The sequence below is a fragment of the Fonsecaea nubica genome (assembly GCF_001646965.1).
Source record: "Fonsecaea nubica strain CBS 269.64 chromosome Unknown Scaff44, whole genome shotgun sequence".
NCBI classification, from domain to species: domain Eukaryota; kingdom Fungi; phylum Ascomycota; class Eurotiomycetes; order Chaetothyriales; family Herpotrichiellaceae; genus Fonsecaea; species Fonsecaea nubica.
This window is the reverse complement of record NW_019173717.1, coordinates 110,301-135,698: the sequence shown is the minus strand read 5'-3', so window position 1 is coordinate 135,698 and position 25,398 is coordinate 110,301. Positions and strand designations below refer to the sequence as shown.

The following is a 25,398-nucleotide window of genomic DNA, read 5'->3' as shown; positions in this document are numbered from 1 at the left end:
TGGGAGGGAACCACAGGAACCAGACACCAGGAGGGCAGATTTTTCTACCATGATGTACTCACTGTCATTATCGAAGCGACTGTTTTATTTTTTTATTTTTTTTTCGTTTTGGGCATTGGCGGGATGGAGCTGATTGACATTATGGGACATGGGAAGTTATGGATTGGGCACTTTGGGGATTGAGGGTGGACATATGGTTGCTTTTGGCAATTGAAAGGACAGTGCCCTGATGGCGACGGCGAAGCTGGACTAGGGATCATTTGCGCAAGACTGGGAGGAGGAGCATTCGAGTTGTGATGAACAGCAACCTCCATTGCATGGACATTTTATGAGATGAAGAGCAAAGGCATGACACACACACACACACACACACACACACACACACACACACACAGGAGCTCATTAGGACGGTGCGCATTTGATATGATTTGTGTTTGCTTTGTTACCAATGAAGCTGGATGAGTAAGAGCTTTCGAACCATAGCGAGGCATGTAGTTAGCGACGGCACGATCGACGGAAGGGTTGGTTGACATGATGCGGAGGTGGATGTGGAGGAGGGCGATGGAGTAGGATTCATCGGACATTGTTTTCTAATTGATTGATATAGAGTGGGGAATGGTGATTTGCTGCTTGGCTAGGTGTTAGGATAACGCTTCGATAGACAAGAAGTCGGCGGAGAGAGACAGAAACAAGATGAAAAATTGAAGCCGTTTTGATCGAGATGCGTTGCAGATTTTAGTAGGTGGTGGTGATGGAGAAGTGGATGATGGCCTTGATGGCCTCGGTGCATTGGTCGATAGAGTTTGGGTGAGCTGCGATACGGCGGTGTTGGCGGCAGCTGGTAGCGAGTGGCAGCGACATGTCGGAACGGAGGATGAGTCGGTAGCGAGTGATAGCTAGGTACTGGGCATGGTAGTTATGTAGGAGTAATGTAGCTAGTGGTGGGGGGAAATGCAGAAGAGAGACGAGTTGAGAGTGAAAGTGAGATTGAGAGAAAGAGACGCAGGGAGAGAGACAGGCAGGTAGACAGAGACAGACATCGAGAGTGAGAAGTGAGAGCATGTCAGGGACTCACTCAATCTACCTAGGTAGAGAGCGCAGTCACTCAACTCACTCACGCACCCTCTATCTACATCCACTACAAACACAAAGAGCATTACTCGGTCTTCGTACAAATTACTTTTCGGCTGCTTTCGACATCCATACCTCTCCTAGCTATTGCTCGCCTCAACCACCTCATACCTAGTAGTGGCTGCACCATCCTGCCACAGCTTCTCCTCCTCCTCCAGTTCCTCGAGCTCCTCCAGCTTTCTCCAGCTCACACCACACCACACAGACCAGCCAGATACATAAGATTCAGGCAGATCCACTGCTTGGTACCATTGACAACCTCGTACCCTGAACTACGAGCCGCCAGCAACCCCAGTGCCCTCGTCTTCCGCACTGCTTTCTCCATGAATGACTGAAACGAAGGGATGACCATTTTCTCGGAATGGGGGGTTCCTCTACCACCACCATTACCTTAGCCTTTGCCATCGTCCTTCCTCCTCCAGCTGTGTCCAGTCCCCCGGGATGCCGTTATCGAGGACCCGTCAACGTCCGCGCATTCCTCTGTTCCGCAGCCTGAGTGCAAGCGCCGCGCCCACAGATAACGCCACCAGCGCCCAGGATGAAACCCAACCCCGTCAACGCTCGTCTGGTGGCTTCAGTCTTCCCACCTTGTCTACCCTCGCCAGCTTGAATTTCTATCGCCGACCACGCACCAAATCTACAGGCAAGCGAAGGAGTACTCCCGTAGAAGACGCCCAGAGTCCCGCGCGACCGAGCACCACATCGCCTCCGGTCGCCCCTAGAAAGAGGCCTAATAAGCCCAAAGATCTACCGCTGCCGCTGGGGCCGCCCAATAGCAACACGGGGGACACCAACACCACCACCTCACCAGCCACAGTTGCACCCACAACACCCACCCGACTCGAGCCCGAGCCAGAGCCAGAGCCTGCGCCAGAGCGTGAGCCTAGTGATCCCGAATCCACCTTGGCCAGTGCGGCTCCAGCTTCTCGTTCAGTTTCACTTTCTCTTCAACCAGACACCACCTCCAGCACCACCGCCGACACCAGAACCTCCGTTCCGACAACAAACACCCCTCCTACCACGGCTTCTCTCGACAGTTCAAAACTGACTGGGCCTGCTCCTCCTTCGTCCCCATCCCTTGCTCAACCCTTCTGTCCTGAGGTCCGTATTCAACGTCCTTCAACTCCGACTATCCCGACCCTCTCCACTGTACAATGCCTTCGACATGAGACGCTCGACGTTATGCAGAGAAAAATATGGGTGAAACGACCCGGCGCCTCTCCGACCCGAGTCGAAGTTGCCGAAGATGACCTGGTCGACAACGTGCGCGATGTCATTCTGCAAAAATACGCCAACTCGCTGGGTCGCAGCATCGACGCTCCAGACATCACCCTCAAAATCATTAGCCGAGAACATGGCAACAAAAATGTGAACGCTGAGCGTGCTTTGGGTCCCGAGGAACCCATTGGCGCCACTCTCGACGCCTATTATCCCGGCGGCCAGCAGGTCGACGAGGCCCTCATTATCGAAGTGGCTACCCGCAGAACCCCCCGCGCCTCTCCTCGCCCTGGAAACCACCAGATATCCTACTACTATACCGACCAATACCGCCCCGATGACGCTGCGCGAGAGTACTTCCCTCCCATGCCGCTCCACTCTCCTCACCTAGCCCACGTTCCGCATCCCAATTCGGCTCATTCCATGGCCGTCTTAACCACCGGCCAGCTGCCCCCTTTACCTAGTCCCGGCTCACATGGCCAGAGAAGACACGCAAGGCCGAAATATGCACGACAGCACACAAGCAGTCCCACCATCCTCCATACCGTTCAGCCGAATGGTCAAGTTATAGGTACGTTTTTGTCACCCGGCGGTTGAGGTCAGGGACGGTGCTGAGTTTTCATGTACAGAATCCAAAGCACAGCTCAACGGACCCGCACCTTCATCAGCTCCTCTTCCTACACCGCCTGCCCAGGGATCGAATGAACACAAACCCTCGATCACACCCCCCAATCGAGTCTCATCTCCACATCCGGGGCAAAAATTGAGGAGGCGAAAAGGTCCTGCCTTTGGTCGGTCCGTCAACGGTGACCCGCAAGCCGCTCCCAAGTCTCTCCCCGCTGCCGCAAGTCTGTTGGACGGAACGGTTCCACCCATCAACGTCTTGTTGGTGGAAGACAATGTGATCAATCTGAAGCTGCTCGAGGCCTTTATGAAACGCCTAAAGGTGAGATGGAAATCTGCAATGAATGGTAAGGAAGCGGTGGCAATGTGGAGAACAGGTGGATTCCATTTGGTTTTGATGGATATTCAACTGCCGGTCATGAATGGGCTGGAAGCCACCAAAGAGATTCGACGCCTCGAGGCCGTAAATGGCATTGGTGTTTTCAGTGGCAGCCCTATCGAGACCGCCTTGAAGAGCCCCCAGGTCAACGGAAGCCCCGTAGGCGAGGCGGATGCCCTCCCCGACCGCAGCTTGTTCAAAAGTCCTGTCATTATTGTGGCTTTGACCGCAAGTAGTTTACAGAGTGACAGGCATGAGGCTCTGGCTGCTGGCTGTAACGACTTCTTGACAAAGGTATGCATCCACCCCCCTCCACAAGCTTTCTTCCAGTTGCTAATCCTTCTCCTTGCAGCCGGTCAACTTTGTATGGATGGAGCGTAAAGTCACGGAATGGGGCTGTATGCAAGCACTGATTGACTATGATGGGTGGAGGAAATGGAAGCAGTATGCCGAGGACAAGAATAACGAAGATCCGGCCAAGAAAGCAGCCGACGACAAAGAAGAAAAGTCCAAAGCGAAGGCTGCACTCAAAGCCATGTTCTCGAGACCTCCCCCGACCACGAAGAAGGACAAGGATAGTGGAACAAGCAGCGGATCCAACAACACCACCACAACAATCTCGTCGACAACGACCAACCCCAGCACCGAAAGAACATCAACCCCGGTGCAGAACGGCACGCCCAAAAAAGGAAGCGGTTCAGGCCAAGGCTCCAATCCAAGAACCCACAAGAGCAATCGAAGCATTGCTAGTGGAGGTGGTGGAAGCCTAGAGAGCATGGCCGAGGAGGACGAAAAGGCAGCATGAAAAAGAATCTTCTATCGGTTGGGAGTCAAAGAGGAGGATTTTTGTTTCCGTACATGACTCTTGCCTGGTTCGGGCTGGGGCTTTTCTTTATGCGTTTTCGTCTCCATTCGAGCGCGCATGATACACGGAGTTCGTCGCCAATTGGAACCAAACACTCAGTGGAGTGGCCAGCATTTTCCTTTTGTTTCTGGCAGCGGGCTCGTTGCGGGTTTAGTATACGGCTGGGTAATGTCGAGAAGGTCATGAAATGTTTGGGTCAAGGGGGGCTGTTGTCCTCTAGTCCCCTTTTCTATATTACTTGCAGCACATATATCACGCATTGCTGTCTTTGGAAGTTGAGCGTTTAGCCATGCTCCAGATTTCCAGACAATGACGATTTATTTTCACTTAGCAGAGCTGTGGCGCAGTACGGTTTGGATGCATTGAAGTCGTGGCAGAGACCACCCAAAGACGAGGTGCGTGTGTGCTGTATGTATGGACTAAGGAGATATCGGGGGTCAATTGTAGAGGACGGCAAGGCTGAACCGCCGACGAGGCTGCCAAGTCCTGCAAAGCAGCATGACGTCGACTTGATCTGCAACCCGCCCAAACCTCAATCTGATTCTCTCCAGACCAGTGTAGGCTGCCGTTCAAGACCAAGATCAGTTTGTCCACTATATCCTAAACCACATTCGCGTCATGTCGGCCAAGATAGCAAAGACTATCGCTCGCCAGAAAGAAAAGTACGTGGAATCCTCGATATGAACAGACCGCTGTTGAGCTCGATGCCCCTCGAGCTGCAGCCAATCTGCAGCACGTGGCAGTTTCAAACACCTCGTTGCTTCACGCACAGAGACTCTAACATGAGGCTTCCAGGATTGCCGAAGGGAGTTTCTACGAGGCGCACCAGCAACTCCGTGTCATCACCGCCCGCTATCTCAAAGCCTCCGACTACAACTCGGCCTGCGACGTCCTCTACAATGGCGCCCTCCTTCTGCTCCGCGCCGACCAGGGTGGCTCAGGCGGCGATTTGGCGCTCATGCTGTTGAACGACGTCTACGTCAAGGGCGAGTATGGATGCGACGACGAGAATAGAAAGAGACTGTTGGAGATATTCCATGCCTTTCCCAAAGAGGAACCGACCAGGAAGAGATTCGTGACCGAGATGGTTAACTGGAGTGGGAAATTTGGGGATTTGGAAAGGGGAGACCCAGAGATTCATCACCAGGTGGGCAAGGCGCTTGCGGAAGGTAGGTTTGAGGGCAAGACTTCGTCAGAATATCAATGTGGACACAGTCGCTGACATTCTACAGAGGGTGAAGCATACGACGCCGAACGACATCTCGTCATCGGCACCCCAGAATCGGCCCCTGTCCTCGCCAGCTTACACTATGTCTGGTACAAATTGGACCAGCCGCACCTTGCACCCATCTACGCCTCCCGCTCCGTTCTTCCCTATTTGTTGGTTGGGAATCTCTCCAGCGCGAACCTCGCCCTGTCAACCTTTACATCGCACCTCACAACACAAAACCCGAACTTACTGTCCATGTCTCAACCCCTTGAATCCGCCAAGTCGGGCCTCTCATTGCGAATATTCCCCTCGATCCCTCTCCTCAACTTCCTGTCTCTTCTATTACTCTCCTGTCAGAAAGGCGATGCCAGTTTATTCCGCCAGCTCGCAAAGTTCTACGCCCCGCATCTGAAGGAACTTGAAGGACTGTGGAGTGAAGCTTTGGCACATATTGGAGAGATCTGGTTCGGAATCAAGATTCCCCGGCAGAATACTGGGAATCCATTGTTTGATATGATGGGCAGTATGCTTTTCGGCGGGCAGCAACCGGGGGCGAAAGCGGCGACTCCAAGATCGGGCACACCAAAGCCTGCAATAAGTGGCAGCAAGGCCCCTCCAAAGGAAATCGAGAAGCCTCCAACAATGGATTTGGATTGAAGTCTTGAGCGATATTTTTGGGATCGTGGCTGGGTTTGCGGGTAGTGACGGTAGTGGTGCTTACCGAGACATCAAGCAAGGTCACGGTTATGGTCAGGTCTGATATCAGCAAGGAATATTGATCTGTGCGAATGGTGAGAACCATACAGGACAGGCCTGTTCGTTCTGTTGTTTCATGTTTGTCTCCGCTCCACCCCGCTCCCGTTCCGCCCCGCCCATTTTTACCAGACTATAATTCCACACCGCCATGGGCCACAAACACACCAGATTCTACAGACCAGACCGCCAACGACAAGAACCTGCGCGAGGAATCAATGACCAAAGAAAAGAAATCACCCATGGCTTTTGTCTTCCAGCGTTCGCACTGAGCTACGCATCCACGACTTATGCATGCGCCATAATATATATGTTACTAACTCCATTCGACCACAACACTTCTTTTTTGGGGCGGAGAAACAAAAACAATCGACAGCCAGGATTCCCACGTGGTCTCCCACCGTGGTACTGACTGGCCGGGGTATAGCTTAAGTACGACTGAGCAAACGGGAAGTCCTGTTTTCTAGTACCCTGTGGTCGATTGCGGAGGGATATGTGGGGGTTGTGGTTATATATCTACAGTATTTGTTCTGTACTGGGGGGAAAATGGACTCGGGGATTGTAGCGTCGTGTCGTGTATAAGGTGCGTATACATGCGTGTAGGGTATAGGGACAGGTACAAGTATAGGTATAAATACAAATACAAATACAAATACAAGATCTCTCTCCTCTCTCTTCCTCTCTTCCCCCCCTTCTACGTGTGTCTGTATGTGTCTTGTCTTGTTACTGTGCGACTTAGCTACACCTTTGGTTCAACTCGACCGGTAGGTAGGTATTAATGCATTGTTCATTGTGATTTGTACAGACCCAGTATCCGCTTCATGGTATCGTTGATCTCATAATCCGGTAAACTCCGTCCTCGCGCTCGCCTGCACGACAGCGGTTTCGCTTCGCTCCTTGTTGGCTAGACCTCTGGGTCTCTAGACGGGAGCTGGGCCCCATCCACATGATAATGATGAAAAAGGCATATACCCGTCACCGCAAGTCCCGTCCATGTTTGTATTGTACACCATGATTGACGAAATAGACAGAAAACCAAATCCGTGCCCTTTTGTGAAACAGACTTCTCCTCATTCGTACACACCTACCTCGTCCCTCCCTGCCGCTCCTCCCATGCCCAAGGACTCGCCAAACATCCAAGATTCCTCCTCTGCCCGGGCCACCTCCCTGCGGAGACTCCCCATGATCAATCCCATCAGTTCGTCTCTCTCGAGCTCTTCGTCCTCGTCGACGGCAGCCGAAGTCGACACTTTGCCCTTGGCCCGCGCGCGTTGTCGCGCCATCATCTCGCGCAGGAGCCGCTCGATGCGTTCGCGGTCTCGTCGTTCTTCATCCGCCTCGACCTCCGCCTCCGTGGCCATCGCCGCGACGTGCTCATGGTCTGCTCTTGTGATGTGTGACGACGGCTGGCCATAGGCATCATGCCCTCGCGCTCTCCGGCCTGCCGCGACTCGGGGGTGTGATCGGGCAACGTGGTCATGGAAGTCCTCGTCGTCGTCCGAGAAATCGTGCTGGTGAGCGTCATCATGCTCATCACCATCCTCCTCCTCGTCTCCTCCACTCATCGCATGTTCTTCTCCAAGTCCATCGTCCGAGTCCGACAGTCTGAGTCTGCCGGGTAAGACGGGAATCTTGGGCAGCACGGGACGGCCTGTAAGCGGATTCAATGCGACAATAGACTGATTAGGGAAGAGGGCTGCTGAGGATCGAGGACTTAGCGGTCGATGGGGGGAAATTGTAGGGTCGTAACCATCCACTAGAGCTGCGCGGTGGGGCGGCGAGAGTTGCGGTATTGGACGGGGGATGAAAGTAGAGCTGTTGCCGTTGTCTGCGGCATCATGAAAAGGAGAAGAACGGGGAGGAGATGGCGAGAGCGACGGCGTGGATACCGAGCGTTGGTGACCTCGAGGGCGCGGGAGACTACTACCGTACTGTTGCTCCTGGTTTTGCGACTGCGATTCATGTCGTCGAGTTTGACTGGCTGTCTGTGCTTGCGGTTGTGCCCCCGAGGCCGGGCGTCGCGACAGATGTGCAGAAAACAGATTTCTTCGCACCGAGCCCGCGGCGACTTGATTGGGATTGGACGTTGAGGATAGGAAGGACGACGAGTTGGGTGAGAGGTCGGCGGCGTCGCGCGAAGGAGGAGGACGGGCCATTTTTAACAAGATAAGCCGGGGGTCAACACCACGCCGCACTCCTGAACGAAGATGAAGGATGTCTTTTGACAAATGATGTGTTGGGTTCCCCTAGTCACGGCCAATTCCCAGAAATGCCCAAGCGAAAAGCGGCCCAAAAGTAAACAAGCACGAGGCTCCGCTTCCGCCAATCAAATTCGCCCTGAACCACAACATCTCAGCCTCGTCATGTTCCCCGCGAAGTCTCCCTTTTTCTGGACACAAGATCACAGATTATCACACGGTGGTCCCCAGTTCGCCAGCGACGATCCAGTGGGGCGATGATACGACATGGCCACACACGATGTCCGTTCTCGGCTGTCCTCTCGTCGACGCCCACTCCAGAGTGTCATCCCGTTGGACGATCCTGACACCAGCATTAGGCGACCATCGAACTGCATACTGTGAGGCCAGACAGGCAATACAAGGGTCGTATTCATATGTCCTACCACGGCACAGCTAGCCCTACGGCCCAAGTCTGTGCCGGCCTGACTGTGTGTTCCCGTCTTATGAGGTCCACTATATACTGTACGTGTCGTGAGAATGTCTATGCTACTCGTCTTTCTAGGTTGCTCCATCAAGACTGCAAAAAGTAGTAGCTCCGTCAATACTGCTACACAATGACAACTAAACCGGAGGAACGGCCAACCAACGGTATTGGACCGCTCGAGCCACAGGCCGATGTTATCAATGGTGGCGAACCTGTCAGAGATTCAGACCGTGTTCTCGTTATTGGTGGAGGCGCCGTGGGCTGTCTCGCGGCCCTCAAGCTAGGCCAGGCAGGTATCGATGTCGATATCATCGAGAGGCTCCCTGAGACGAGCAACGCTCCACGTGCATGTGGCTATTTCGGCGCCGTACATCACATGCTGAACGACATCGGCGTGTACAGGTTGATCAGAGAAGAAGGCTTCATGACTCGGGGCCTCTGCTTCCGCAAGCCCCCCAAGGACGATGGCCAAGGTCGAGGCGGCAAGGTCTTCGGCGACATCATTGCAAATCTGCCCCTTTGTGCCCCTGATGACAATCTCACAGAACCAGGTGCCGGTCTGCTGAATCTGCCGCAGGCACAACTCAACAAATTGTTCCTGCGAGAGGCGCTGAAGACGGATCATGTGCAGATCCATTTCAACCGTGAATTGGTATCTATCACAAACAACGACAACGGCGGCGTCGCAGTCCTTACACGCGATCCTGACACTGGCCTCGAACGAGAATATAAAGCCAAATACGCGGTAGCAGCAGACGGTGCGCACTCTGCGGCTCGTAAAGCCCTCGGGCTGCCTTATCCGGGCCACACCTGGCCCGAACGGCTCATCGCGACAAACGTGGTGCTCCGAAACGTCGAGGAGACACCTATGCACACGCATTTCGTCATGCACCCGACACACTTCAGCATCTCGACTCCCCTCGAAGACCCTGTCACAGGGCAGGAGACGCTCTGGAGGTGGACGTTGGCGGCGGACCCGGCGTTGGATAAGTGCTCCGACGAGGAGTTGTTGACGGACGAGGTCATCCATGCGCACTATGAGAGGTGTATGCCGGGGCCGAGGCCGTTGGCTGTCGACATCGTGGCGAGGTCTGTGTACAGGGCGCACCAGAGGCTTGTGCCGACGATGAGGAAGGGGAACGTGCTGCTTGCCGGAGATGCTGCGCATTGCAACCATGTGAGTTTATCCCCGTCTTTGAGCGTGGTTATCATGACGATTGTTTGGCTGACATATCCATCAATCTCCTTCTCAGCCTTTTGGCGCCCTTGGTCTCAACACGGGCATGCTCGACGCCGACGCCTGCGCCGAGGCCCTGATCATGATCCTCAAGGACTCCTTCCCCCCTGTCGAGACGCTGAACACGTACTCCGACTCGCGCCGCAAGGTCTTCCAGTTCTTTGTGGACCCGACGTCGACGCAGAACAAATTCCGCGTCCATTCGAACCCGCCCGAGACGGCGGCCGAGGACGATTGGTTCCTCAGAGACCTGAACCACATGACGTCAAAGAAGGCCGTGGAAATGGTGAGGCCGTATTTCGAGGGGTGGAGGACGGATATGAGGAAGGCCGTACAAGAGAGAGATGATGGACTGCCTGCACATGGATAGTCTAGTCTGTTGTGTGCATACACACTTTCTCTACTGGATAGAATCAGGGCAAGGAGAAGCATTCCGACTCAGTGAATGATCCAGGGCTTTATCGAGGGAAAGAACAACAATCAATCAGACCACACGCCTTGGTGCTTTTTCGCGTAAAATGCGGCTTCGATCTTCTTATCTTTTCTCATTCGTACACGTAAGTTGGAGTCCATGGCCTAGCATTTCCCGCCACGGTGCTTTGGCCATCATCTCCGAGGTGCTATCTAGTCCTCCTACCAGGAAAAACGAAGATGGCACCATCAAAGGTCCCAGGGGTATCTCAAGAAACACGGACACTATATCTCACGCAGCTTGGGCAGTTTGTCGTTGCCTTTGCTTGATCTTTTTCTCCTCCTGCTCTCAGTTCAACTCACTCCAGATCTTGTCCTTCGAACGTAGGCAGCCTCTTGACAACGTCTTCCCAAGTCTCCTCCCCATCGACCAGGGCCTTGACAGCGCTGATGATCTCATCCTCGCTCGCCCTCACCTGCTTCGTGGAATCTCGCTCTCTGAGTGTCAACGATCCATCTTTGACCGTCTGGAAATCGATTGTAATTCCAAATGGTGTTCCCAGTTCATCATTACGAGAGTACCTCTTGCCGATGCTTGCAGAGGAGTCGTCGACTTTGTTGGAGACTCCGACTCGGCGTAGACGGGCGGTGAGTTTCTTGATGAAGGGCTTGAAATCTGCGTGGCCAGAGAGTGGGACAAGGAGGACTTTAGTGGGAGCCACCGTAGGGGGGAACGACAGGACTCCACGTGCAGCATCCCCTTCACGAACCCAGAAGACATGTTCCATGAGACTGTAAAGAATTCGTCCGATACCGAAGGAGGGCTCGACGACATTCGGCGTGTATTCGCGCACGTGTTCTGTTCGCTTCCTCTTCTCAATCTTAATCAGATCTTTTTCGAGTTCTGTTCGTCCGCTCCCAACACCTGGCGTCTCGATTTCGATTTTCCCAGTCTTCTCCAGCTCTAACGCAAGCTTCTCGCGCAGATCCTGCGAAAGGGCGTCCACGGCAGCCTCGACTGCCTTTGCGTCCTTGCGGAATTTAGGTCCAAGTTTCTTGCGTTCCAGATCAACTTCATATTCTTCGACGATCAGCGGTTGGGCTCGAGTTTCGCGCACAACGAGCGGGGCTCCAGTCTTCTCCTTGTGGACAGTCAAATCATAGGCACTTCGGTCAGCACACCCAACACACTCAATCCAGCCGTAGGTGGTGAAGAGTTCGGCGTCCCAACAGTCAGCAGCATAATGAGCCATTTCATTGGCCATGTGCTGTCTGAATCTCAACTTGGTCTGGTCAATTCCGAGCTTGAGTAAAAACTCCTGTATCCTAACGAGGAAGTAGCCGAGAGTCTCATTGTCGACCAAGCCAGAAGATACCGCGTCCCCGATAGCCACCAGGTCGGGTTTGGTGCTTCCCGCAAGCTGGGTCTTCCGGTTCAGGAGAGATAGCTTGGTGTCTTTGACATCTTCGAAGCGAGGGTGCCTCTTCCCGCCTTCTGGGTCTACGAAATGCTCGATTTCGGCCATGAGGAACTCGCGGACACGGAGAAGCCCAGAGCGAGGCGAAATTTCGTTGCGGAAGGACTTCCCAATGGAAGCAGACGCAAAGGGCATAGATTGCTGGTTGAATTCGAGGAGCTTCTGGAAGTTTAGGAACTGTCCCTGAGCGGTTTCTGGACGAAGATAGCCATTGGGTTTATCGGCGCTGGGCCCAATCTGGGTCTGGAACATGAGGTTGAAGGCTTTCGGTGGCTCAAGTTCTGCTCCGGTTGAAGGGCCTTTGATGTTGTATTTCTTGATCAGTTCGGCAAGCTCGTCACCTCCATAGTTGTCAATCTTTGCCAGGGTCTCCTCGTATTCTTGCACCAGGGCGTCATCAAGCTTCTCAATCTTTGTGTCCTTGATCTTCTTCTTCTTTTTGGCATCTTTTGCTTCGTCGACCTCGACCTTTTGGCCACGTGCGTCTTTATCGGCTTTCAGTCTCGCCTCAAGAACCTGCTCTACCAAATGGTCTGCGCGGAAGATTTCTCCACTCTTTGGATCTTTGCACATCCAATCTGCAAACTTATCGACGTGGCCACTGGTCTTGAGGACTGCCTCTGGGGTCAGCATGGTGCAATCAACCTCGAGCATGTCTTCTTCCAGCACAAAGTGTTTGCGCCAAAGATCGACCACATTGGCTTGTAGTGCGCATCCTGGTGGACCATAGTCAAAAAGCCCGCGTTCTCCACCGTAGATTTCGAAGGAGGGCGTGTAGAAGAGCCGTCGGCGTAGAAGAGATTCTAGGACTGAACGATCGAGAGGCTGACCAGTCTTGGTCGTGCTCTCAGCCATCTTGAGATCTAGTTTGGGCGCTTGGAATTTTGCTCTGACGAAAGTGGCAGCTGTAAAACTTCGGACAAAGTGACCAGACTGAAAAGAGGTGGCTCTAGAAAGGCAAGCCAATGCACGCATAGAACCAAGGAGGAGGAGGAAGAAGGGACTTGGAACGGAACCCCTGCAGTAGATATACACAGGAGTCGTGGGGTGTGATGACTCGAAACTCTTAATGAAGACTCACAGATTATGGGAAAATGACACAAAATAATCTCTCCCTGCGCATCCAGGCCAGCCTCGTGCAGCCACCAACAGCCACCAACAGCCAGCCACACTTCATTCAGCCTTCCGGCTTTCGGGGAATCTCTTTTCTCCGCACAACTTTTTTTCTGAAGTGGAATCAAGCACATCAACCCGCTCGCTCTTCAACGACACTACGTGGATCAGCTCGACATATGTACCACGTGCACTGGCCCTTCGTCATCGCCCGCAATGCCCTCTCGAACCACAAGACTCTCCGACAAGGCGGCCTTGCCCTTCAAGACATCTAACAAACAGCGGAGACAGGACCTCCACGTCAAACAGAAACGTGCACGAGATGCCCTGAAACGGGCCGAGAGATTCAGTCGCAAAAAAGAGGAGGCGAAGAACCCGAGATTGCGGGAGGAACGGCTGCGGCGCAATGTCCCCATCACGCTGGACAAGAAACGGGTCTACGACGAAATCGGGGATGAGCCTGAAGACGGTGGTCTGGGAATGGTCTACGACGTAGAAAGGCTGAAGAGAAGGAAATTGGCAGAGGAACAGGAACTACAGCCCTATAACGATGGAGAGGGACACACTGCGGAGCGTCAAGGGGACGACGATGATCACGACTCCATGCTGGAGGAAAGCAGCGACAGCGAAGACGATGGTGACAACGACGAAGACGATCTCGAGCCAGCGGAGCTCGACGAAGATACCCACGACCCTCTACCATCAAAGTCCCAGCTCAACTCCTCAAGATCTCGACTGAAAGATCGCGCAACTTCACCAACACGCTCAACGACCTCGACCAACCTCTCCCTTGCCCCCGCCGCGCTCGCCGCGAAGTTTCCGACTCTGTTTTTGCCGCCAGACTCGCCTCCTCCTCCCCCTCCCAAAATCCTAATTACCACATCGATAAACTCGACCTTGCACAACGAAGCTGCCATCCTGACCACCTTATTCCCAAACTCAAGATATATCCGTCGCTCCTCTCACAGGTACGGCTACAAATTCTCCGTCCGCGAAATCTCCACCTTTGCAGCCAAGCAGGGATATACGTCTGTCATCGTCCTCGAGGAGAATCAAAAGAGGCCCTCGGGCATGACCGTGGTGCATTTACCCCTTGGACCGACATTCCACTTTACAATCTCGAACTGGTATTCAGGCAAGCAGATTCCTGGCCACGGTCGCCCCACAGACCACATTCCTGAACTGATCTTGAACAACTTTACCACCCCGCTCGGCCTGGTGACCGCCCACCTCTTCCGCTCTCTTTTCCCTGCTACCCCGGAGCTCCAAGGCCGGCAGGTTCTGACGCTGCACAACCAGCGTGATTACATCTTCCTCCGCCGGCACCGGTACATCTTCCGCGCAAAGCGGGAGACGGAAAGATCCGTGGTCGGCGCTGATGGGAAGGAGATGAGAGGCACAGAAGGCATCAGAGCCGGGTTGCAAGAACTAGGGCCAAGGATGACCCTCAAATTGAGGAGGGTAGACAAGGGCATACAGAGGGCAAGTGGCCAGGAGTGGGAATGGAAAGCCAAGACGGAGAAGAAGAGGACCAAGTTCCAGCTATAATCTGTTGCTGCAGACCGCCGGACTCTCCAACACAAGGCAGCATTGGGCTTTACTCCACATTGGGCACGCATCAGAAGCGATGACGATTCAGAAGGTCGAGGGCCAGGGATCGCAGCACTTGTCACGTACAGAACTACAGAACCAGCAGAGGAGCAAGACTCAAAAGGTGGAAGTTCGCTTTGGGAATTTTCTGGACGCTGCAAGAACTCTGGCCTCTTCATCCAGCCCGTCGACTCTTCCCGACAAGCCAGGAATAGTTCCCACATGGTCCATATGTCTCGTGTGTCTCCTTTCCATGTCAGCGCATAAGGCTTGTTGTTGACACCATTTCCATTCACGTGTGAGTAGATGTCGACACCATCCTTTCCGTTTGCCAATTGCCGGTGCCAGATCAGTGTCTCCAACTCCCTTTGCTGAGCCCATTGCAGCGGGCCCTCATGAACCTGACGTGTAGCCCATTCGTCCATCCGTAAAGCAAGCAAAATAAAACAGGGCTAAAAGCTGAAACAGCAAACTTTCCAATCTGGCCACCCATTCTTTCTCAAGCTCTAACTGCCTTGAGCCTGGGTCCAGAAGTCAAGACTAGCGATGACATCCTCGCCGGTCTCGTCTTCGTAAGCGTACAGAATCTAGGCACAGGCTGTTAGCAGGGCAGTACTCCCCAGAAAAAGAGCAGATAGCAGCCACTCACCTCTCTCGTACTCGAATGCAACATCCTGACATTCTTGCCCGTCATCACATGAATCAACTCGCTCGTCTCAATATGCCGAATCTCGATGAAAGACGGCTCGAACGCGAGGATGTAGGGATAATTCAGTGCAAATGCCTGTGGAGTTCCCTCCCATGTGATCTTCCAGTCCTGTCTCGCACGCCATCCGTTCCGGTTGACGAAGAAGCTGAAGTCAGAATAGTTGAGCAGGAATTCGCCATTGAGACGTTCAATGTGGATGGGTTTGACGTTTTCCTTGCGCGTCACGAAGTCAAGCGAGGTGTCGGCTTGATCGAGCAGGGATTGTCGCTCGGTGGTCTCAAGCGAGACGACCTCAAAGCCTTTCGCACAGCCAACGCATAGTGTGGAGCGGAGGTAGTGTACTGATGTCGACTCAGCTGGGATGTAAAATTCCTAGAGTACTTTGTTAGCATCAATTTCGCCAATTTCGCAATTTTCGCAATTTTCGCGACAGATGGTTTTACCTTGAAAGGCTTTAGAGCATCCTGGCCACTGGCAAACATCTTACTGATTGCCGGCTTCTTCTTACCCTTAGTAAGATCATCCATGGGCTCGTATACCTTGATGGTAGTGGACAATGCCGAAGTCTTCACAGAGCACACCAAATGTCGCCCCAGTCCAATTCCAGCTTTGAAGAAGTTGGAATGACCCTGGATCTTGCGAGGTCTAGTCGCCAGAGGATTCTGATTATTTGGATCCAGTGCATCAAAAGGATATGAAGTGAGAGTTTTGTTCGACAGCACCAGCAACAGTCGATACTCCTCCAGCGTATCGATCTGGGACACTTGGGTCGCGTCGAGAATACGCTTGGGCTTGATGGATTTGTCCTTTGGCCATCGATCGGCGATATAAATACCGTTGTCGGTACCATAAATGAGCTTGCGACCTCCGTCAGTTGGCACCAGACAATTGACCCGATTCTGAGCGTTGAAGAATCCTTCGCATAATATAGTCTTTGTGTAGAAGGCACTACTTCGGTCGCGAAGTTTGCTTTGCTGTTGCTCCACCAGTTCAATAAACTTTTTGCGCTGGGTGATGGAGGTGGCATATAGCTGAAGCTCATATGCCCCTTTTCCAAGATGTCGGAAAGTGATGGGATACACCTCTTTTTGACCGGGGGTGCTTGAAGTGGACGGTTTGTTGCCGGGAATGAGACTCGACGAGGAACGCTTTGCGAGACCCAGGCGGGGGATGACTTGATCCATCTCGGCGATAACGAGGAGCTCCAGTGGAATCGGCTTTCTGTACACTCGAAGTTCCTCTCGTTTGTTGACATTTTTGACACGGCACATGAGGACTGCGTGATCGAAAAGATACACTTGAACTTCGGCACTGTCGGCGGGGGCCTTCTTGAAGCTCATCTTGGTCAGGATGACCCGGTTCTCCTCTGTAAGTTTCAGATCCGTGTACTCTCCAGCATTCCACTTGAGCTGTTGATTCAGCTGAAGCAAGTTGAAGTGATTCTCGGCTTTACCACTTTCCGCGTTGACTCGGGCCAAGAAATCCTTGATCAGACCGATGGCTTTGGGTATATCCTTCTTGTCTGGGTTGTCATCTTTTGTGTACTTCAACACGTTGTCCAACAATAGCGGATATCTGGCTAGGCGCGTTGTTGGTTTCGTAAGGTAACCATTCAGCTCAAGCTTTCTCGACTCTTTGAGGCGCTCAGTCTCGTCGACAAATCGCGAAAAGGCCGGATTGGCGCCTTTCTCTTTCTCGAATTCGTATTTGCCGTACATCTGATTCGCACCGTATTTGATGAAGGGGTCGAACTGCGGCACAAATTTGAGAAAGATATCACCAATGCTGTGCACCACGTGCTGTTCTTTCTGCCGCTTTGACAACTCTTCCGCGAACCTGCCATTCACTGCAAGCACCTCCAGACAGTTACCGAAGACGGTGCGAACAAATTTCTCTCGTCGCTCCTCCTTGATGGGAGACATGACATTGCCGGCGCCGCGAAGTGGCCTTATCCAGAAATCGCGGAGATATTCCAAATCCTTGACAAAGTCACGTTCTGTGTACATGAGCTCTGAGATGACTTCCTGTCTCTTCTTCTCTCTGTCGTCGATCTTGTCGGCGACCTCCTTAGGAACGCTGTTGATCCAAAGCTTCTGTTCCTGGTCTTCCTCGCCGTGCAGACTTCCTCTCGAGTTGGAGTGTCGCAACCCGGGCTGTGGCCGTAAATTCAGGCGAGCTTGCTGTTCAAGCCGCCGAGGACACGCGATCGAGTAGCAGAGGTGGTCTTTGGTGCAGGTTGGAGAATAACACTCCGTTAGCAACGTGAAAACACCGTTGACATCTTTTGAGGACGCCTCCTCTCCCATGGTTTCCCGGAACTGGTACACTTCTCCAGGAGCATCTCTCAGTCGATGCTCATAGGTAACGTCGTGAAAGAACTTTTGGGCATCAAGGGCTCGTCCGAGAAGCAACGCAAGGTTTCTGTCTGTTGTCTTGATGATGTAGGCGATTAAGTCGACAGCCTCTGCCCCTGTGAAGGCATTCTTGTAAGAGAGATCATTCTTAGTTCTGTCGCCAACGCCGATCCTTTCCTGAAAAGCGCTTGCAACGCGTGACAGAAGGGCAGGGTAGACAAGAGGCGACTTTCTTTGGACAACAGTCGTTGTTTGACTGGCTGACGAATGAGCCGAGCCTGTCGGCCTACTCAGCATGCTGTCGTTACGCGACACATTCATGGTGGTTGTTGGCGTCAAGTCGGACGCAGCTGAGGTGCCAGAAGCGGCAGACGTAGTGCGCGGGGGGTTACTTCCCTCACTAGGGCGTCGCGCCCGTGGAGTGATACCGTATCCTGGAGAATTAGTTGAACTGAACGAGCCGTTCGACGAGGCATGATGATCTGCAAAAGGGTCTGATTCTGATTCCCGACGACGATGAGGCACGACTCTGCCACTTGTCAATTGCTGAGTATGATCTCGATCCAAGGCGAACGATCCCATCGACATGGATCTGTCCCCATCGACTCTTTCCGGTATGTGTCTGCCTTGAGCTGTCGTCCTTGAACCACCGATTCCGGCATAAGGTTGCTGTCTAAAGGCACTGGCAGTACCCTGCTGGAAGCTGCTGGGTGGTGGACGATAGCCCATGGTCGGCTCTCCAGGCCTCACCATGGACCGCGACCTATATCCATCATTGTTTAATGCCGGAGGAGGCATTCGGTTGGGAACAGGTCTGCGATCGTAGGACGACATCGACATTGACGAGGGAACACCAGGCCGTGTGTCTATCCGCTGAGGCGGAGGGTAGGGTCGCCGATCAGGAAACATTGGCGCGGGATTGTGTGGCGGCGGTCTTGCATTATTTGCGCCATTTGTATACGGCTGGCCCGGAGCAATGCCGTTGGAGCGGTCGTAGGATTGAGGCATCTGACGCATGGGTGGAGGGGGTCCGTGTCTCATGGACATGGTATGTTGCTGGTGTTGCGAAGTCATGCTGGGCAGTCGATCGTACATGCCTCCGACGGATTGTGTTGTCATTGTCTGGGACCTCCCTGGAGGTGGAGCACCGCCAAAGATATTATGGAAGGCGGTATCTCTTTGATCGGCCGGGCCTCCATGCTGTGGAGGAGGTGGTCTTGCACCATAATAGCGAGAATCGGGCAGACCATAGTCTGCCATGCTCGGTCAGAGGAGAGGGAAAGAGCGATATAGCACAGGCGTAGTTATTGGACCAGCATGGAGAGTTGTAGTGATGGAGACTCTGATCTGCCGCGTGTGGAGTGCAGGGGGCTTTTTCTGTCTCGTCTTTTCGCGATCTTGAATTCTCTCCCCCGCCCCCGACTTTTTTAATTCTTTAATAGCGACGGCAGAATGAAGGGCAGCGATCGGAATCGTGGTCTCGACGTAATGGAATGAATTGACAGTCGAGGACAGTGGGTGGCCGATATTCAGGTTGGGGATATGTGTGCGTGCTGCACGAGTGGAGGAGGTCGACGTGGATGAGGGATGGTCAGAGATTACAGATGATGGTCGCACAGATTCCGCGTCATGCTCTCACCGTGCCAGCAGGGAGAGAAAGGAGATGTTCTCAATGACTATGTACGAATTAATGAGTAGTAATGGTGAGAAGATCAATAGATAGAGCCAGTATAGCATGTAGTGGGAATGGAAATGGAAATGGGATGGGGGAGAAAACGATGCAGTTGGACGAGGATCGACCGCTGCTAATCCAAGCCTGAATCTGGGGTCGCCATTGGCTGCGCCTGCTCCTCTAACCTCCTCTAAGCAGCAAAGCCCAGCTTCCCTCCTGCCTGCGGTGGCAGATGCGCAGGCACATCATCACCATCATCCTCCATCCCAAGCTTCATCGGCAGAACGTTACCCACAAGGTGCCTCGAGCACCCACCTCTCCTATCGCACCTTTTCAAACCACTTCTCTTTCCTGCTTTTCTCCGACAACTTACCATTAGACACTGACATCTGCCACCATGGCGACAATTACAGAAGGACCTGGCAGTGAACTCACGCCCAACTTTGCTCCCTTCTTTGGCATGGTAATCTCTCCCTAGACCTTCTCTGATGAAGCAAAACTAACATGCAGAATCATACAGGCCGGAATTGCCTCTGCTGTACGTCGAGCTAGCCTCAAAACACCGAGACCGTCTCTGCTGACCCTCCATGCGCTCTAGATGATCTTCGGCTGTATGGTTTTGAAAAGATAAATGGAGATACACACAAGATACTGAGCAGTTATACAGGTATCGGAGCCGCCTATGGCACCGCGAAATCAGGCATCGGAATTGCTGGTGTGGGAACTTACCGTCCTGACCTGATCATGAAGGTATGGAACGCGCAATAGGATCCTTGGTGTGCTTTGTTTGACGGCGAATGGCAGTCCCTCATCCCTGTCGTTATGTCTGGTATCATCGCCGTCTACGCCCTCGTCATTGCCGTGCTCATCGCCGGAGACATGGGACCTCCGCCGCAGCAGAACTACAGCTTGTTCACCGGATTTATGCACCTGGCTTCCGGATTAAGCGTCGGTCTGGCCGGTCTTGCGGCAGGCTATGCCATTGGGATTGTGGGAGATATGGGAGTGAGATGTTACATGCAGCAAAGCAGGATATTTGTGGGCATGGTGCTCATTTTGATCTTTGGTGAAGTATTGGGGCTTTATGGGTTGATTGTGGGGTTGATTCTGCATTCGAAGAGTTGAACGACCGCCCAACAATGTTGGAGGAGGATAAAACGTCTTCACTTCGAAGGCTAGTATTTCAAGAATAGAGCCTGGCTGTTGCCACTTTGAAATGAGAGGGTTCGGAGCGACATTTATCGCATCTTATGACTATGAATGCTATGTGCGCTTACTGCAGAAATTTCCCAAGATTGCCACCAATATGCTCCAAGTCCAGGAGGAATGTGTCGTGTCCGAACAAACTAATATCCTCACCAAGCTCCACGTGCGTTACTTGATTGTTTCCCGTCGCCCTCAAGGTCTCGGCAATCTCTCTTTGCTGCCATGCCGGGAAGAGGATATCACTCGCCACACCCATCACCAACACAGGATGACTGCGCAAGGGTGCCATTCCCTGGACGAGATCTCTGGGCGGCCCTTGATTGCCGGGGGTAACAGCTTCATCCATTGGCGCGGTGGAGACTTTCTCTTCGTAATTCTTCGACGGTAGCGTCAGGCTGCATGCTGGGTCATTTCGAATGGTCGCTGCCCCGTGGAAGTCGACTAGCTTCTCCTGGTTCTTTTGCCTCCGTTCTCTGGTACTTTCTTGGTGCGCCCACCCAAGATCGAAGAGATCCATAGCCTTACTCACATAAAGTAGAGAATTTGGATCATATTCCAAGGAAAATTTCTCTCCAGCGTGGTCCAGGTACGTTTCGATCAAGAAATCCGGACAAAGAGCAGGCTGTTTACTGGGATCGGCTCGCTGCCTCCCAAACCGGTTCTCCCACTCTGGCCCACTGCGATATGTCACTGTTGCAATCTCTCGCGCGAGCTTCATCCCCGTGTGTGGAGGAATACTGTCGTAGTAGAAACCTCTGTTCCACTTGGGGTCCATCATCAGCACTTGCCGTTGAGTGTGCCGCATTGCGATACTATACGGGTGACTTCTTGCACAACCCGAAATGCTGACTATTTTGCCCACTCGGTCTGGGAAATGCACGCCGAAAGCGAGACTTTGCATTCCACCCATACTGGCGCCAACGCTGGCGTAGAGCTTATCGATGCCAAGACCATCCAAAAGCCGCGCTTGCGCTCTGACCATGTCGTCCATGGTCAAGATGGGGAACCGAGTGGCATAACGCTGACCGTCGGACGGGTCGATCGAAGAAGGTCCAGTTGAGCCATAGCAGCCGCCTATAACGTTGGTGCAAATCACAAAGTGTTTGTTGGTATCTAAGGGACAACCAGGCCCAATGAACTTTTCCCACCACCCAGGTTTTGGGTTGGCTTCAGTGCTGTGTGCATGGCTCGACGCCGACAACCCAGTGTGTAGCAGAATTGCATTGCTCTTGTCCGCGTTCAATGTACCCCAAGTCTCATGAGCAATATCGAATTCGGGTAGGATCCCGCCCCAATCCAGCAGCATGGGCTCAGAGCTGCGAAAGACCATGTGTTTTCCCGTGGTGTAAGACGGTTCGGGTCCTGATTCGAGAGAACGGTTCTGCAAAGCGGCCGTCTTCAGTTCTTGAGCGTCAAGACACGGAAAGGACATTGCCGGGTTTGTGGACTCGGACACCTCGAAGGAGTCTTCTTCTCGTACGGCGGCGGCGGCAGCCTGCGCATGATGGCTTGCTCGTGTGTGTAGGGACGCATTTCTAATCCGCTGGGTCTCCGATTTTGCAAGCGAGTGGGCGAACCTGTGTTCCCTTATAGATGAGGATGAGTTGGAAGTGAGAGCCCTTGAGCCTCGACTAAGTAACCGTGCTGCGATCTGGGCACCTCGGGGAACAGCCATGTTGAGCTGTGCAGGATTTCAAACTGGTAGAGACCACAGAGGAGGGAGCGGGGCCCCTCCAGTTAAGAAGTGTGACATGCATTTTCCAGGGCTTTCAACAATTTTGGGACGAAACTGGTAGGGGAGTCGACCGCGCAGTCAATGATCACGACATCAGCGACCAATAACAAAGCAGTAAAGGGATTATTCGCCTAACCTGCCTCGTATGGGAATACAGCCTTGTCGCTGTGTTTGCTCCAGCCCTAGGTGACAGCCTCGTCGATGGAGAACCCTTTTACCTGAAAGGACCCGATATTGACCATGACATTGGTCCAACCCAGATTGTTCTACGCTTGTTGCTGTGATGGACACCCGAAGTGGGAGATGTCGATATGGCTGTTCCGCTTGGGCAGGGCAGGGAAGTCAAAAAATTGTGATAAAGCAAGACATGATGCTCAAACCCAACTCCTCTAGCAATTGCGGCGCGGTCTCGCTGAAGCTTTCTATTCAGTCGGCTGAGTAGAAACAAACAACGAGCCGGGAGCCGAATCCCCTTCTGATTTGACCGTAGGGAACGATGCGGCAAAGCGAGTTGGTTGATATTCCGGCAACCTCGGCTCAGTTCCCAGCGCAGGGACTGAACCGCCAGCCGATGCATCTCCACACTTTGACCCGCCACGAATTCACCGTTCAATACTCCAAGCTCCTTCTTGATTAGTAGTCGTTCACGGCGATAGCTGTCTTGGAAAGTGCCGAGGGTCAATGATTGAAACCATTTTATATACCTAATACTAACCCCAGGTCTTCTCGGAGCTAGAAAAGACTCCAAAGGATCCATCCACCAGCTTATTCCAGGCTCGTTTGCTTGCCTTTGTTCAACCTCAGGTATATCTCGACGAGTATCAAATTCCTCCCCTCTTGCCCTCGAGCCGAGCACGTCCGCCGTGTCCCTCCCTTTGCGATCCTACCGTCTTCACTCCATCCTCAGCAACCGCTATCATGGCTTCCCCAGAAGAAGCAGTCCTCTACAGGGAGCAAGGCCGCATCGCGATCATCACCCTCAATCAACCCAAGAAACTCAATGCCATGAGCCAACCTTACTACTACCGCATCTCCTGCCTACTCCGGGAGATCGCAGAGAATCCCAACATCAGCGTCACGGTGATCACAGGCTCGGGTCGGTTTTTCTCCGCGGGTGCAAATGTCAATTCTACCAGACCTGGTGTTGGACCGGGCTTGGACAAAGATGCCGCACGGAATGATATTTTGAAGGGGTTCGTGAGCAACAACTTGGATATCACACGGTCGTTCTATACGCACCCGAAGATCTTGGTCGGTGCGCTGAACGGGCCAACAGTGGGGTTGTCCGCAGCCATATTGGGCTTCTGCGACTTCATCTATGCCACCCCGCATACCTTCCTGTTGACGCCGTTCTCCTCGCTTGGACTAGTCGCAGAGGGTGGTGCGAGCATTGGGCTCGTGCAGCGCATGGGTCTGACAAAGGCCAATGAAGCACTCATCATGTCCCGCAAGATCCCATGTGATGAGCTCGTGGCTTGCGGCTTCGTGAACAAGGTCTTTTCTGGCAAGGATCAGAACGACTCTGATGGGTTCCTGAAACAAGTGTTGGCAGAAATCGATGACAAATTGGGCGAGCACCTGAACCAAGAGTCCATTCTGAAGATCAAGGAACTGATCAGACGGCCGTTCTTGGAAGGCCTCGAGGCACAAGGAGTTCGGGAGGTGATGGAGGGCATGAAGAGGTTTATCCAGGGGGCACCGCAGGAAGAGTTCAAGAAGATTGCTAGTGGACAGAAGAGACACAAATTGTAGACATCCTGGGTGTAGGCAGAACAAGATTGGTTGACTGTGATGGCGTGTCAATGCTCACCGCTAGGGTTGTATAGAACCAACTCAGAGTTCAAAAGTGCTGTACATGAACATACTCACTTTCTGCAATATAAAACAAAACTCCTACATGAACTGATTCCTCCTGACTTTGACTTATTCTGCGAAGCATTGCCGTATTGCGTTCTCGATGTCTGAAGGCTCTCTTCCCCTCTTCGTTCCTCGCGTGCCATACACTCCAGGAATATCCACATCTGCATGACGGAATCCTGTGGGCGTGGGAAAATACATGCTCTCCCAACGTATACTCGTATTGATATGGCATCATCTCCTCGCATCCATGTGTCCACTCCATTAACGTTTCCTCTTGAGCTGGGCTCACAACTTGTTGTGCGGCAAAACTTGCTCCACAGAAGGCAACTAGCCGGTTCACGAGGTGAAAGACCAGCATGGACATACAAAGCAGCGAGCAGCAACAAGCTGAAAAGCAGCAGGAGCAGTTGTTTCGCTGGTTCATGAAGTGGACTAGTCAGGCCTCATTTGTCCCAAGTCGGTCTATGGAGATACAGCTTTTTGGTCTCGACGCACACCAGCATAACCCGTTTGAGGGACCAGGGGTGTCCTGCCGCCTTGCGCTCTTCTCGCTCTTCATAAAACCCAGGTATCGATAGGACCATTAGTTTCCCGCTTCGCCACAGGGTAAAGGCCTGAAGCAGCCATGTTGTTTAATCACTACTCCACTGGTGGCGGAAGTGAAAAGCAGCGAACACGTCTGAGATGAAAAGCAGCAGCAGAATGAACTTTGCTGGTTCACAAAGATGTTCCTTTAGGAATCAATGTTGCCAGATTCATGCTCCTGGAGACCTTGTGCCGCTGACGGGAGTGACTTGGCCACAGCTGCTGTGGTGACTGGTTCATCGTGACCCTGTCATCTCGGTCGAGGCTTGCTTAGCTTTTCCCAGCTTTGGTATAGACCCAGGGGAACAACTCTAGGACGCGGTCGTATCAGCCAGATCTACTCCACAGTTTGCGCAGGTCAGCGGTGCCATCAAAAGCAGCAATCGGCCTAATTGCAAAGCAGCACGAGAAAGGACGGCAAGCCACGAAGAGCGCTATCATGTGGATGAATGTAGTTCAGCCGTGATATGTAACTGGAGGCTGAGTTGGTGAGTTTCATATCACGCTGACCTGAGGCGCAAAAAGAGCGGGATGTCCAGGAGGCCTTAGGCCGTTCAGGGTAAGTTTCGGTTTCTTGAAACAGAAATCGGAGCTTGCTCTTTTG

General features: G+C 53.0%; 10 protein-coding genes across 10 annotated transcripts; 6 read left to right on the top strand and 4 right to left on the bottom strand.

The window, feature by feature from the left end:
• Window positions 1–1,572: 1,572 nt before the first annotated feature.
• Window positions 1,573–4,157, top strand: AYO20_06784 (hypothetical protein; the record flags this gene model as incomplete). The annotated part of the gene is made up of 3 exons (XM_022645072.1): window positions 1,573–2,920; window positions 2,979–3,646; window positions 3,705–4,157. 3 exons carry the CDS (start codon window positions 1,573–1,575, stop codon window positions 4,155–4,157), a joined length of 2,469 nt encoding a protein of 822 aa, XP_022498961.1.
• Window positions 4,158–4,835: 678 nt separating this feature from the next.
• AYO20_06783 (hypothetical protein) lies at window positions 4,836–6,084 on the top strand (the record flags this gene model as incomplete). Its single annotated transcript, XM_022645071.1, has 3 exons — window positions 4,836–4,879; window positions 5,013–5,386; window positions 5,450–6,084. The coding sequence occupies 3 exons, from the start codon at window positions 4,836–4,838 to the stop codon at window positions 6,082–6,084; spliced, it is 1,053 nt and encodes a 350-aa protein (XP_022498960.1).
• A 1,166-nt stretch (window positions 6,085–7,250) lies between these two features.
• Window positions 7,251–8,336, bottom strand: AYO20_06782 (hypothetical protein; the record flags this gene model as incomplete). Its single annotated transcript, XM_022645070.1, has 1 exon — window positions 7,251–8,336. One exon carries the CDS (start codon window positions 8,334–8,336, stop codon window positions 7,251–7,253), a length of 1,086 nt encoding a protein of 361 aa, XP_022498959.1.
• A 638-nt stretch (window positions 8,337–8,974) lies between these two features.
• On the top strand, window positions 8,975–10,429 carry AYO20_06781 (hypothetical protein; the record flags this gene model as incomplete). Its single annotated transcript, XM_022645069.1, has 3 exons — window positions 8,975–10,021; window positions 10,098–10,367; window positions 10,424–10,429. The coding sequence occupies 3 exons, from the start codon at window positions 8,975–8,977 to the stop codon at window positions 10,427–10,429; spliced, it is 1,323 nt and encodes a 440-aa protein (XP_022498958.1).
• A 422-nt stretch (window positions 10,430–10,851) lies between these two features.
• Window positions 10,852–12,825, bottom strand: AYO20_06780 (hypothetical protein; the record flags this gene model as incomplete). Its single annotated transcript, XM_022645068.1, has 1 exon — window positions 10,852–12,825. The coding sequence occupies one exon, from the start codon at window positions 12,823–12,825 to the stop codon at window positions 10,852–10,854; it is 1,974 nt and encodes a 657-aa protein (XP_022498957.1).
• Window positions 12,826–13,299: 474 nt separating this feature from the next.
• On the top strand, window positions 13,300–14,631 carry AYO20_06779 (hypothetical protein; the record flags this gene model as incomplete). Its single annotated transcript, XM_022645067.1, has 1 exon — window positions 13,300–14,631. The coding sequence occupies one exon, from the start codon at window positions 13,300–13,302 to the stop codon at window positions 14,629–14,631; it is 1,332 nt and encodes a 443-aa protein (XP_022498956.1).
• Window positions 14,632–15,179: 548 nt separating this feature from the next.
• On the bottom strand, window positions 15,180–18,996 carry AYO20_06778 (hypothetical protein; the record flags this gene model as incomplete). Its single annotated transcript, XM_022645066.1, has 3 exons — window positions 15,180–15,260; window positions 15,323–15,754; window positions 15,826–18,996. The coding sequence occupies 3 exons, from the start codon at window positions 18,994–18,996 to the stop codon at window positions 15,180–15,182; spliced, it is 3,684 nt and encodes a 1,227-aa protein (XP_022498955.1).
• Window positions 18,997–19,805: 809 nt separating this feature from the next.
• On the top strand, window positions 19,806–20,533 carry AYO20_06777 (V-type proton ATPase proteolipid subunit 2; the record flags this gene model as incomplete). The annotated part of the gene is made up of 5 exons (XM_022645065.1): window positions 19,806–19,871; window positions 19,929–19,946; window positions 20,007–20,019; window positions 20,076–20,158; window positions 20,213–20,533. 5 exons carry the CDS (start codon window positions 19,806–19,808, stop codon window positions 20,531–20,533), a joined length of 501 nt encoding a protein of 166 aa, XP_022498954.1.
• Window positions 20,534–20,681: 148 nt separating this feature from the next.
• Window positions 20,682–22,289, bottom strand: AYO20_06776 (hypothetical protein; the record flags this gene model as incomplete). The annotated part of the gene is made up of 1 exon (XM_022645064.1): window positions 20,682–22,289. The coding sequence occupies one exon, from the start codon at window positions 22,287–22,289 to the stop codon at window positions 20,682–20,684; it is 1,608 nt and encodes a 535-aa protein (XP_022498953.1).
• A 978-nt stretch (window positions 22,290–23,267) lies between these two features.
• AYO20_06775 (hypothetical protein) lies at window positions 23,268–24,101 on the top strand (the record flags this gene model as incomplete). Its single annotated transcript, XM_022645063.1, has 1 exon — window positions 23,268–24,101. One exon carries the CDS (start codon window positions 23,268–23,270, stop codon window positions 24,099–24,101), a length of 834 nt encoding a protein of 277 aa, XP_022498952.1.
• Window positions 24,102–25,398: the final 1,297 nt, after the last annotated feature.